The sequence below is a fragment of the Rhamphochromis sp. 'chilingali' genome, assembly GCF_963969265.1.
Source record: "Rhamphochromis sp. 'chilingali' genome assembly, chromosome: 2".
NCBI lineage: Eukaryota > Metazoa > Chordata > Actinopteri > Cichliformes > Cichlidae > Rhamphochromis > Rhamphochromis sp. 'chilingali'.
The window spans coordinates 20,786,795-20,799,696 of NC_137930.1; the positions used below are offsets into that span (position 1 = coordinate 20,786,795).

Sequence of the window (12,902 nt, forward strand, 5' to 3'; positions counted from 1 at the left end):
GCTGTTAAAGCTTTCTCCCAAACCTGGAAGGTCAGGTGTATAAACAAAACACTGGAATATGAGTTATGCCTCAAAGTTTTAGGGTTTTTTGGTAAACATCATGTCACATTCTCTCCCTCCAAGGTGTGGCCAGGGGAGACCGTGTTTCCAGACTACACCAACCCCAACTGCATCGATTGGTGGGTGGATGAGTACGAGCGGTTCTCCAAGGAGGTCAAACACGACGCACTTTGGATTGTAAGTCAGTTGTAAATACATAAAATGAAGGTATTATGCATACAGGGGCTGCTAGTCAAATTGTGGGCTGGACATCGGCACCAATAAAGAAGCACCAAATAAATTTTACTCTCTAATTTCTTGTATATTTACAAGAAAATATTCTCATATGCATTTGCAGGACATGAATGAGATTGCTAATTTCAAGCAAGGATCATCGAAGGGCTGTGCTGTTAACAAACTCAACTACCCTCCCTACATTCCAAGTAAGAGACATTGTTTTCTATGTTCTGGTAAGCCATGATAATGCTACATATTTCATGAAATAGGATATATCATAGAAGTGCAGCTGAACGTCCAACAATAGCAAACATAGTGAGTTCATCAGGCATAGTGGATCCCCTGTGAAGAATTCTGAAAATGAATCTTCTGCCATGTCTTTTGTTCTGACCGTTTCCCAGACAGGAAGATCATAACTATGAAAAGCAGCTTCCCCTGATGCCACCCTTTTTATTGCTCTCGTTCCACTTCCTATTAAAGTATACAGTACATCAATGCCTATCTCATCCTTTCACTCTCTTCCTTTTCTGCATCCTGTATTCTCTCTGTGCTGCTTCTAACTTTCCCCTTATCTGTTCTCTCCCCCAGAAATTTTGGATGACCTCATGTACAGTAAGACTCTGTGTATGGATGCCAAGCAAACCTGGGGCAACCACTATGATGTCCACAGTCTGTATGGCTACTCTATGGTCCTGGCTACTAAGAAGTGAGTACACAAGCAGTGTAACATACATAATCTTCAAAATCAAGTGATGTAGAAGCAGAAGTTACTGACCCATGGCCCTCAACATGAGTTTAATGATAATTTATGTACACAAACCTAGAAAGGCGCGCTGATATGAGAATCTGGTAGGGGCTGGCAAACAGTTAAAGAGTGATTTGTACAGACTGCCTGAAATTCATGAAAACAGCTAGTTGACTGCACAGATACTTAAAATAAACACCTGACTTGTAAACACATCTGTTTAGTTTATTCCTAATGCCAGACACATTGCATTAGCAGGCTTCATGCTAGCTTTTTTTTAGCGCTAACCTTAGCATAACATTAGCATAACTAATGGAACCTTAGCATAAATCCTGCTAATGCAAATGCCCATTTATGATAGATTAAATATCTTACATACTGTGCAATTTGCCTTATCTCTAAGATTGAAAGGTGCTAAACTGGCTAAATTTCAGAGTAACTAAACCAAAGAAAACCAAGAAAGAGTGTTTTTAGATTAGGGGAGACTCATAAGTAAGTTATAGCAAACAAATGAATTTTGTTTACTTTACATCTCCTAATTCTCATTTCTCTAAAAGTACAGTATTACCCCTCATATCCACTTTTGATACCTGTTTCTCTGTTACTTGTGCATTTTTGCTTTTTTTTGTCCCCCTGTCCTTTTGTAACTTAGTGATCCGGTATCATCTGGTTGTCTCCTTTCTTTCTTCTCTCCATCCCACAGAGCTATGGACCGTGTGTTTGGAGAAAACCGCTCCATGATGCTGACCCGCTCTTCCTTTCCAGGTGTGGGAAAATATTCAGGTCACTGGCTAGGCGACAATGCTGCCACCTGGAATGACATGAAATGGGCTATCCCTGGCATGCTGGAGTTTGGGCTCTTTGGAATACCCTATGTGAGTAGCAAACCTTCAGAAAAAATGTTAAATGCTAGCTGACCAAAAAGCTTTGAATATAAACAAAAGAAAGATGTTTTTTTTCCACTTTAGCAACATATAAAAGTATGATAATAACATTAACCATTATCACACACATATGACATGTGCAGATGCATAGAATAGGTAAAGAAAAAAATAAAACAGAGGGTTTCACAAACTATTTCACGGACACATATATGCCTAGTTCACAGATTTCAAACAACAGTAGAAAAACAGTGAGTCAGATGTACACACACACACTTCCCCAGCTGTGCACATCAGGCATTTGTATATACATGCCAGGGACTCCTATTGGGACTGTATCACTGCAGCCTGCCTTTTAGGTTTCTCAGAAGACACATATAGAACACAGGGCAAAAGGGATTTGGATCATTTCCCTCCCATTGAGCCTGCTGTAAAATGTGACCAATAAGTAAATAATAGAAAGCAAACAGTCTCTGCAGAGTGGCCTTTGAATGCAGTCTATTTTTTGGACTCAATTGTGCAATTAATGTAAATAAAGATTACAACCAACAGCTACTGCCAGTAAATCTCAAGTGGACTGAGCCAAGATCAAGAGAGACATTTCAAAAGACAAATAAGGGGCTAAGTTATCACATTGGTGCCATTTTGGCTACTATAATCTAGAAATATTTCATTATCAAATCTGTCTAAAATCCTTGACATTCCCTGTTCTCGGAGTTTGTCAAATATTATTCAACTTTCATTTTTCCAATACAACAAGATACACTTAAATTAGCTGGTTTTGGCTAAACGTGTGTTTCAGATCGGAGCCGACATCTGTGGTTTCTTTGACGACTCCCCTGAAGAGTTGTGCCGTCGCTGGATGCAGGTCGGCGCTTTCTATCCCTTCAGTCGGAACCACAACGCTGAGGGCTACAAGGTACTCTAAAGGCAGCTTTTTCTGTCACAAGTCTTATATCAGATGTCACTTTTTGCCTGTTTGGTCTAAAGTGCTGCAGGGTATACACTTCATTTCATTTCATAACACTTTATAGGTGCTGTAGAGCCCGAGCAGTTAAAAGCTTTGCATAGCTGGGGAGAGACAGCTGAAGTGTGACCTTTGCTTTGCCCTACTCATGGCACTCATCACATCCCATACAGCTAGTTCCAACACATACACAGACGCACAAACGAGTTATGGGATTAAAAGATCACCCAGATCAGATTAAGGACCACAGCCTGCCCTCACCACTGTCACTGAACTAGCATCACGCATAATTTGTTTTCATTTACTAGCTGTCTTTACGAACTTTACCTCTGGATCGCTCAAATGTAAAAAGTAATTAAAAAGCGTAATGTAAAAGTAATTTTGTGATTATTCATTATGAACAGGCCTAATGTGTATTTGTTTGCACTACCTCACCCATCCTTTTGACAGCTTTATTGCCACTCGATTCTTCTAATTCTCTAGTCCTTCTAAAATCCTCTAGTTTTTTACTTCCCTCGCCCCTTTGCTGTTTGATCACTTTTCCATTAGTTTATCAGTAAACCCCCCCACAAATCTTTATTTTCTTTTCCCATTACCTGTTCCTTATTAGCCTCATCCCTTTAATCCGTCTTTCTGTCTCCAGCCTCAGGATCCAGCTTCATATGGCGCTGACTCAGTACTGGTGGCGAGTTCTAAACATTACCTGACGATACGTTACACACTTCTGCCTTACCTCTACACAATGTTCTACAAAGCCCACACCACGGGGGAGACTGTTGTACGTCCCGTCATGCATGAGTAAGTCACTCAGCATATTGTCTTAAATCAATTTAGTACCAAATAACAAAAGGAAAAATAACGATAATAATGAGATAAAAGTGATTGTGACATAGAAGTGAAAAAATGATTGGAGATTACTCCAATGATTCAATCATTGTAAAGCATGATGGAAAACTGGCATGATTAGCCGATGTAAGGACAGCTAAGCTATGAGGCCTAAACTGAAAAACACAGACAAATTAAAAAGAAGGTATAATCAGCAAATAAAGACACAGAAACAGTAACAATATATAAACAATATGAAGCTTTTTTTAAAAAAAAAAGTTGGCATTAAACAGTGGAACATTAAACATATAGACCTTAATCTAAAATATATTTTAGTCAGTCACGACATGATGACAGATATCTAATTTCACTTGTATTCCTCCTCGTCGTAGATTCTACTCTGATAGTGAAACCTGGACAGTGGATCGCCAGTTCCTTTGGGGAAAACACCTGCTCATCACACCTGTACTGGATCCTGTAAGTGAACACACACAAACACACTCCCCTACTCATCTGTTTTCTTCTTTTCCTTCTTGCTCTTTCTGTATTTAGATATATAAAATTATGAAAATGTGAAAATGGCTAAAGACGCCTTTTGCTCTTGTGTTGTTCAGGGCGTAGACATGGTGTGGGGATATGTACCAGATGCTCTGTGGTATGACTATGAGTCGGTAAGAACATGTTCTGGTTGATTAAAATGTTTTCCATAAAGCACGACTATTTCCTTTAGTGTGATTGTCTTGATAGATCTATAGAAAAAAAAAGCAGTTGTATAATTAATTCAATTTGGACACTGCACTACTTTCAGGTCAAATTCTTGCTGTTTTCAGGAAGTTGTCCAAGCTAAGTGCACTTCCAAAAGTAACTGTTTTTAGGTACAATTGCCATAAATCAGACAGTAAAGTATGAGCAGCTGTTAAAATGTAGCAAACCCAGTTATCGAGTTAAAATAATATCTTCAATATAATCTGAACAAAAAACAACTGCCTTAAAAATCCCATTGAGGTGAATTAGCACAATAGGTATATAAGAAAATAGATTAAAAAATAAAGAGATCAGATAGATGGAGCATCATGTTACACTGTGACAAAAACATGTTTCACATGAAAGTTCTTTGTTTGAAATCGTGAGACTAAGGCGATAAGACAGAGTGGGAGTGAGAAGAAAGAGCAAGAAAGAGGACAAGGAGAAGAGAAGAAAGAGACAGAAAGATAAAAGAGGTGTTAAGTTCCTTTGGGACCTTATTTAGGCGCCATGGCGGTGATGGAAAGCATCCACCGATCAGATGAATGATTACGCTGGCTGTCATGCTGCTGGACCCTTGTCCTGGTTAGTCCCCCGTTATTATCTGGGTAGGAGTATAGAAGAGTGGAGGAGTAATGATGCAGTGAAAGTGACCATGAAAAACAAGCTACAGAGCAAAGAAATACTGCAAAAACAAATCGATAAGCAGTGGAATGAAAAGAAAGGGCAAACGTTGGACAGCACAACACAAAGACAGCAAAAACCAGAAACAAGAGAGAAAAACAGGACAAGTAGAAAGGAAGATGAAGATTAGGCTGCTGTGAGCATGTTGTCTTCAAGTGATTAGATATCAACTGTGGTTGATTGTGGGCCAATAAAGAAATGAATGGAGGATAGAAAGACAAAACAAAACAAAGAGAGCAATGTGAAGTTTATCTTTATAATATTTTGAAAACCATTTTAACACCCAAATGTCATGAAGCCTGTCGTCTAAGGTAAGACACAGGTTTAAAAGTTGACTGATATATAATGAGGTCCAGTGTTATTCAACATAATGTAAGGAAGTCATATATTAGTGCTTAGTCCACTTGTACAAAATGGAACAGCTACTCTACAAATCATAAGTCTTTTACTAATTATAGTGTGCTATAAAGGACATATTTAATTATTATGTCCTTTTTTTAGTTGATACGCCCCTTCTAGTTTTAAACTGGAGTTTAAATAACAATTACTAATGATGACTAACAGATTTGAGGGATCAGGGCACCCTGATTAAATTGAAACTGAACTAAAACACAATTAAAAATCCATATCTAAAAATGAAAAGTTAATTGCATGGATTATTTAGCACACAAGAGGAAAGTTAGGGATATAATATTTTATTCTTCTGTCCTTCTGATCAGATGCAAAAGCTAACAGTCCGAAAAACACACATGGAAATGTATCTACCAGCTGACAAGCTCGGATTACACATCAGAGGTGGAGCTATCCTCCCCACACAGGAACCTGATGTCACTACCACATACAGGTATACACACACACACACACACACACACACACACACACACACACACACACACACACACACACACACACACACACACACACACACACACACACACACACACACACACACAAATGTGCGCATAATTTTATACTGCACAATTCTTTCATTTTATTGGACTATATTCATTGGATGGATTTGTTCATTTATTCATATGTTTGTAATTTTACATTTGTTTCTGTATATTTAACTAGTCGGCGTAACCCAATGGGTTTGCTCATTGCTCCTGATGACAACGGCAATGCAGATGGGGAACTATTTTGGGATGATGGAGATTCCAGAGGTATTATCTCTTTTCTCATCTTTTGCCTTTTTGTTTGCAAATGTGTTGTATCTGGGGCACTACAAGTTTGGTTGTTTGTTTTTTTTAGCAAAAAAGTTAATTAATTGATGTGACTCTGAAATCACTTTCAGTTGGCTCACTTACATTAACAAGTAGAAGTGAGCCACTTTGCTATGTACCTGTGAATCACTCGTGTTCATCTACTCAGACAAAGATCTGCACATCCTTCTCTTTACAGATACAATTGAGAATGGCAACTACATCCACTACAAGTTCTCTCTTAAGCAGGTGAGTTCACCTCACAAAACCATGCAGCACTTTTTCAAATCCAGCCGACATGTTCCTTTCAATCTGCGCTAAAGTTCAAAGTTCCAAACCACATGAGAATTTTAGCTTTTCCTGTCCATAATGTGCATTTCTCATATGTTAACATTACTCGAGGGCAACAGTGAAAATAAATGCTGTATCTCTTAAATCTGGGATAATGTGTAGAAAGTCAGATCGTGTGATTATGTATCTGCTGCCTTGCAGGGAGTTCTGACTATGCAGGTGACCCATGCTGGTTACAATGATCCGAACAACCTGAAGTTTGACAACATCACTATCCTTGGGATACCCGTTCCTCCCGTGTCCATCTCTGTGACTCATGTTGGCACCACAAACTCTACTACCACATTAGAACCCAGCAACATCCACCACGATGGAGACAAGAAGGTAAACACATGAATGTGCATCGACATGATTACGTACAAAATAAATGTAAAATAAAAACAACATTACTGTTTTTTTCATATCGAAGGAAATTATGTTCGCAAAAAAAGTTAATGTACAAAACACATGGTGTAATAGTGCTAGCAATGCTAACACCATGTTACTGTTACTCACGTGTCAGCAGAATGTATATTTTAAAACGCCACACATTTATTTTTATCTCCAGTTGAGCATCAGATGATCAATGCAGAGGCAAAAGTAAAAAAAGATTTACAATATTATTGTAAGAATAATTATTAATTGCTGTAGGAACAACTAATTTAGAAACATTACAAATAATTCTGAAATGAGAGGACATCCATCATCAAGCCCACATTCTATCTTGAGGAAGCAGGTTTTGAGCTCACTAGCATGGGGAAATTTGAATTCAGAGACAGCTCAGAAAGGATCACCGCAAAAACATTTTCCTCCCTTAAACTTCAGGTGCTGTTCCTGCGTGACCTCAGACTGACCCTCGGGGAGACCTACGTGTTGGAGTGGGAAGTGATACGCATCGACTGCCATCCAGAGGAACATGCGGATCAGGCTAACTGCGAGGCCAGAGGCTGCATCTGGGATGTAAGTAAAAAATGGTCATATGCTCACATACACATGTGTTTTTCTAAAACACAAGATAGGTGCATATGACAACGAAGTATAAACTTTTTCTAAATAATTTATTAAGCAAGTAATCCTTTTTGAATCCTGTTATTAATTCAAAATAAAAAAAATTCTAAGCTTTGATCTGAACTGTTTATGGTGCATGACACCTGTTCTTACTGCCATAGTGTCAGAATCAGGTATCAGGTATGAACAGGTAGAAGCACCAATCATGACTGGAGTGAGATGGGTGCATATTCAATTCAATTCAATTCAGTTTTATTTAAACAGCGCCAAATCACAACAACAGTCGCCTCAAGGCACTTTATATTGTAAGATAGACCCTACAATATTACAAACCAAGACAAACCCCAAAGTCATATGACCCCCTATGAACAAGCTATTTGGCGAGAGTGGGAAGGAAAAACTCCCTTTTAACAGGAAGAAACCTCCAGCAGAACCAGAACCGGTTGGGGTTATTAAAAATAAGATAACGTTTCTATTTAAGCCTTTGATGTGTTGCTTTTGTGACTATTGCTTTAAATTTGTTAATTTTGTAGAGTCTCCCAGCGATTTTAGAAACAAAGTTGCACATATTTAAAATCTCTATGCTTTCTTTTATTTCCCTACGTAGCCAATTACCAGTGGACAAGGCCCATGGTGCATCTATCCTCAAGACTATGGTTACACTGTCACGTCAGTACGGGAAAGAAGCTCGGGCATGACACTTGACATCACTAGGAACAGGAAGTACAGGAGCAGCGGTCGTCCACAGTCACGGGATATTGACACACTCCGTGTTGAGATTAATTATCACACCGGTGAAATGCTGCAGTTCAAGGTCTGATTTTGCTCATTTATTTTTTTGTTCAGCCAATGGTGCATCTGTATTGATTCTACCTATATGCTAATGCAATAACAATTCCTCCGCATTCAGATCTTTGACCCAAACACAAAGCGCTATGAGGTACCAGTGGGATTGTCACTTCCTGCCACTCCTGAGACTGAAGAGAACAAGAGACTTTACAAGGTGGTCATTGTGAACGAACCATTCGGCATCCAGGTCATTAGGAAAAGCACAGGAACCGTAATGTGAGTATCTTGGCTTGCATTTCCAAAAAAGTTGGAAGTTGGCATGCTGTGAATTAATTGTTGATTTTATTGATTTTTTGACCTTTCACACAGTGATTTCAAAATATTCTTCCTACTGCTTATTTTTAGTACTCACTTACAGAGAATTTAAACTTCTCTAGTTAAATAAAGCAAAGATAGGGAGAAAGGATGAAATTATTTTGTAGATATGTCAAACATATCGCAATTAACTCCCTCCCTCTCTCTCCCTCACTCCTCTGTTGCATTTCTTAGCTGGGATTCATCTGTGCCAGGCTTTACCTTCTCAGACATGTTCATCCAAGTGTCAACTAAGCTGCCATCTCAGTATGTTTATGGTTTTGGGGAAACAGAGCATCTCACCTACAAGCACGATCTCAACTATCACACCTGGGGCATGTTTGCCAAGGACCAGCCTCCTGGTGTAAGTATCACACTAACACGCATACTGTAACATCGCACATGTGTATATGTATCTGCAAACAATGTAAAAAAACGAGTGCTACTCTCTATTTGACAATATTTAGTTGTTATTTCTACTCTTGATGCAGAGATTAGAGCATAACTTCCCTGAAGGAATGGTTGAAAGGTATAGATTATTTAGGCATTAGTGTGTTTCATCAAAACTGGTTTCATGCTTGCTGTATACAAGAGCACCCTGCACTAAATATCTTTAGCAGCACGAGCTGTAGAGGCTATAGAGATGACTTGTAAAGAACCTGCCAGAGAATTTAAAGCCCATTCATGATACTTTGATGAGATTCTGTTGACATGAGAGTTCACCATGACACCATCACTTTATGTCCTTGACATTATCATGGGTAGTTGCTAAGCTTAAAAAATAGCTCCACAGGGTTCAGACAACTGTTAAGGGAAATAAAACAGGGGAGGGGCGTGCTATAGTACATGTTAAACATGGTCCACACTTGATGCTCACCTTTTGTGTGTCTCTGCTGCAGTACAAGATGAATTGCTATGGAGTCCATCCTTTCTACATGGGCCTTGAGAACACAGCTGATGCTCACGGTGTGCTGCTGCTAAACAGCAATGCAATGGGTAAGCGAAATACACACACATCACGTTGGAACTGATGAATAAACACTATTGCTGGTCCACTTTTGCATCTACACATAATCACACATGCGCACATGTTCCTCTGATGGGGAGATATTTGCATGACCAGCATCACAAAATAAGCACACCCCTGCTTTTGTGTCCTTTGTTTTCATCCCCTGAAACATAAACAGATGAACGTGCATTACACATACTGTTATATCCATACATTTCTTGCGAGGATAGTAATTCCTACTGTAAATTTAATGTACATTTGAAAGTAATAAAAATGTCACGTAAATGTCTTTTTTGCTTTGTTTTGTAGATGTGACCTTCCTACCTGATCCAGCTTTAACCTACCGAACTCTGGGTGGCATCCTGGATTTCTACATGGTCCTGGGACCTACGCCCGAGATGGTGGTGCAGGAGTACACTGAGGTACGTCTTCTGGACTTCTGGTTTGTTTGCGTCTATGTAGTTTGTGGGGTATATCGTCATGGTAACTTGTGTCGTAGAACTAAGCAGAGCAGGGTATGCTTCAAATAAAAAGTTCCCGTTGGTTGCAAACAATTTTCTATTGTTCTGCAATTACTAATATATGAAACAGGATACCTATTTGTATTTGCTCACCTTAAATCAAATTCACACGTAGTCTAAGCTTACATTTTTATATGTTTTATTAATTTGCTCTCAGATGCTAATCGTGTCTTTTGAGAACCGTTCACAGTCAGCATTTTTGCCAGCTTTCCTTTTTGTGCTCCAAATAGGCTAGATGTAATTTACAGGGCCCTGACTCTGGGCAGCTGTTGATAAAATACAGCACCTTACTTTTTTGCTTCATTGTGCACTCTTATTTAGCCAATCCCGCATAACACCTTTTTCCCTGTGCTTAACACTTTTTGACATCCTTGTTTGTTTTTCTTCTTAACAGTTGATTGGACGACCTGTTCTACCTGCCTATTGGTCTCTTGGGTTCCAACTCTGTCGCTATGGTTACGCCAATGACAAGGAAATAGCAGACTTATACAAAGACATGAGGGCAGCTGCTATACCCTATGTAAGTTCATGGAGACAGGATGTTTGTACTTTCTGCAGTTCTGTGGCAGAATATATTATTCAGCGATGGAGGAAGTGTGCACACCTATGATATTTGTTTATTTAAATAAAAGACATTTAATTTATGAATGCTTGTGAAAAAGAGAGAAAGTCTGCACAAAGTTTAATAATTCAATTCTTTAAACATTCGTCTAAAGGAACCATTATTTGTTATGACATATTTATTAATTAAAACCCAGCTAATGATGCCTTGTTAGCAAATGATTTATAATTTAAATACTATTCCTGTTTTCATTTTAAAACGTGATTTAGCTGTTTAGTGCTTTAGTAATGGGTTTATTTAAAAAACAAACAAACAAAACAACTTTAAATAAAAGTTAACTGTATCCACTCACTATATAAAGTGCATTCAGGTGAACATGTGGCAGGCTGTTCAAAGTTAGTTAAACATCTGTTCATTTGAGCTTGAATTGCTGTCTGTTCCAGGATGTGCAGTATGCAGACATTGACTACATGGAGCGTCAGCTGGACTTTGTCCTGGACTCAGAGTTTAAAGGACTGCCTGCACTCGTTGACAGCATGAGAAAAGAGGGCATGAGATTCATCTTCATCCTGGTAATGACATATTAGTAACCACAGGGAAGAAAAAAAGATGTTTGAATGTGATGGTAGTCATTTATATCTGCAAAGGATAAATGTTATTGAAAAAGTAGCCACTGTCTACCACTGGACACACAAGACTTGTGCATATTTATTTCCAGGATCCCGCTATCTCAGGCAATGAGACCCAGCCCTACCCAGCCTTTGCGAGAGGCAAAGCAGCAGATGTTTTCATCAAGTGGCCCAAACACATCAGTGATGGAATTGTGTGGGGCAAGGTAAGAAGGAATGAAAGGTTACATGAGTTTGGACAACATGTGTGTAGCTCAGTATGTACTGTAAAATAAAGCATTTAAACTCTGTGGCTTTTTTGTGGCTTTCTTCTACAGGTCTGGCCTGATTATCCCAACGTTACAGTAGATGAGAATCTGGACTGGGATACCCAAGTACAGGTACAATAATATCCATTCACCTCACCACCTCAGATATATTTAATATGTGCCTAAACTTAAGACTTCTCACCTCCAGCTCTACAGGTCATACACCGCATTCCCAGACTTCTTCCGGCCAGAAACAGCACAGTGGTGGCACCAAGAAATCAAAGAATTCTACGAGAAAACGATGAAGTTTGATGGCCTTTGGATCGTGAGTGTCCAGAAGTAGAAAATGTAACAAAGGCACCTTTATACCAGATGTCCTTTTCACTCTCATCATCTGGACTTTACCTTTCCATGCAGGACATGAATGAACCTGCCAGTTTTGTCCACGGCACAGTTGATGGGAAATGTCTTGGTGATCCAAAACTAGAGAACCCACCATATATGCCACGTAAGGCTGAATGTTGTCTTTGTTCATCCTAATTAGATTACAATAATAAGAATAATTAGGTTATTAAACTCATTATATTTATCTACATGTGCCTGCATTTTGCAGCCTTGGAGTCCAAACATCTTGGCTTAAACCACAAGACTCTGTGCATGAACAGTGAACAGATACTCAGTGATGGAACGAGAGTCAGACACTATGATGTCCATAACCTGTACGGATGGTCGCACACCAAGCCAACCTATGAGTAAGTGAATATGCGTTTATATATGTGCCGGTTCATGTGTGTGTGTCGTTGCAAGTCTGTATGCGTGTTTTTGTGCGTTATTGTTTTCTTTCCTGCTGACATCAGTATCTGTGCAGGTGCTGTTATTGTTTTGTATTTAAGAAAAGCAATTAACCATAAAAGGTCAAGCGCTTTTTTTTATTTATTTATTTTTTTACATATTAAGCATCCAGGATATTTCATCTGAGTAATGCAAATCATGCCAGAGATCTGTTTTAATATGTTGAAGCAGACAAAATTGTCATCATAATCTAAATCCATAATTGGAATAAAGTCCAATTGCATATAGGTGAATAAAAATAATGTAAATGTAAGACTGAAAATTCATATCTTTCAG

At 38.8% G+C, this 12,902-nt stretch overlaps 1 protein-coding gene across 1 annotated transcript in view; it reads left to right on the top strand.

Annotated features, from left to right (window-relative positions):
* LOC308391631 (sucrase-isomaltase, intestinal-like) overlaps positions 1-12,902 on the top strand; it is a 29,402-nt gene that overhangs the window by 11,374 nt on the left and 5,126 nt on the right. Inside the window, exons 13-37 of the mRNA XM_080874286.1 lie at positions 124-237; positions 398-482; positions 865-982; positions 1,725-1,896; positions 2,705-2,821; positions 3,513-3,667; positions 4,087-4,171; positions 4,309-4,365; positions 5,842-5,966; positions 6,197-6,285; positions 6,524-6,573; positions 6,817-6,999; positions 7,480-7,614; positions 8,270-8,476; positions 8,573-8,727; positions 9,001-9,169; positions 9,705-9,801; positions 10,124-10,236; positions 10,730-10,855; positions 11,341-11,469; positions 11,616-11,732; positions 11,844-11,906; positions 11,983-12,099; positions 12,192-12,282; positions 12,388-12,526. Of these exons, the coding sequence (XP_080730412.1) occupies positions 124-237; positions 398-482; positions 865-982; positions 1,725-1,896; positions 2,705-2,821; positions 3,513-3,667; positions 4,087-4,171; positions 4,309-4,365; positions 5,842-5,966; positions 6,197-6,285; positions 6,524-6,573; positions 6,817-6,999; positions 7,480-7,614; positions 8,270-8,476; positions 8,573-8,727; positions 9,001-9,169; positions 9,705-9,801; positions 10,124-10,236; positions 10,730-10,855; positions 11,341-11,469; positions 11,616-11,732; positions 11,844-11,906; positions 11,983-12,099; positions 12,192-12,282; positions 12,388-12,526 (3,008 nt within the window). The remainder of the gene's footprint in view (positions 1-123; positions 238-397; positions 483-864; positions 983-1,724; positions 1,897-2,704; positions 2,822-3,512; positions 3,668-4,086; positions 4,172-4,308; positions 4,366-5,841; positions 5,967-6,196; positions 6,286-6,523; positions 6,574-6,816; positions 7,000-7,479; positions 7,615-8,269; positions 8,477-8,572; positions 8,728-9,000; positions 9,170-9,704; positions 9,802-10,123; positions 10,237-10,729; positions 10,856-11,340; positions 11,470-11,615; positions 11,733-11,843; positions 11,907-11,982; positions 12,100-12,191; positions 12,283-12,387; positions 12,527-12,902) is intronic.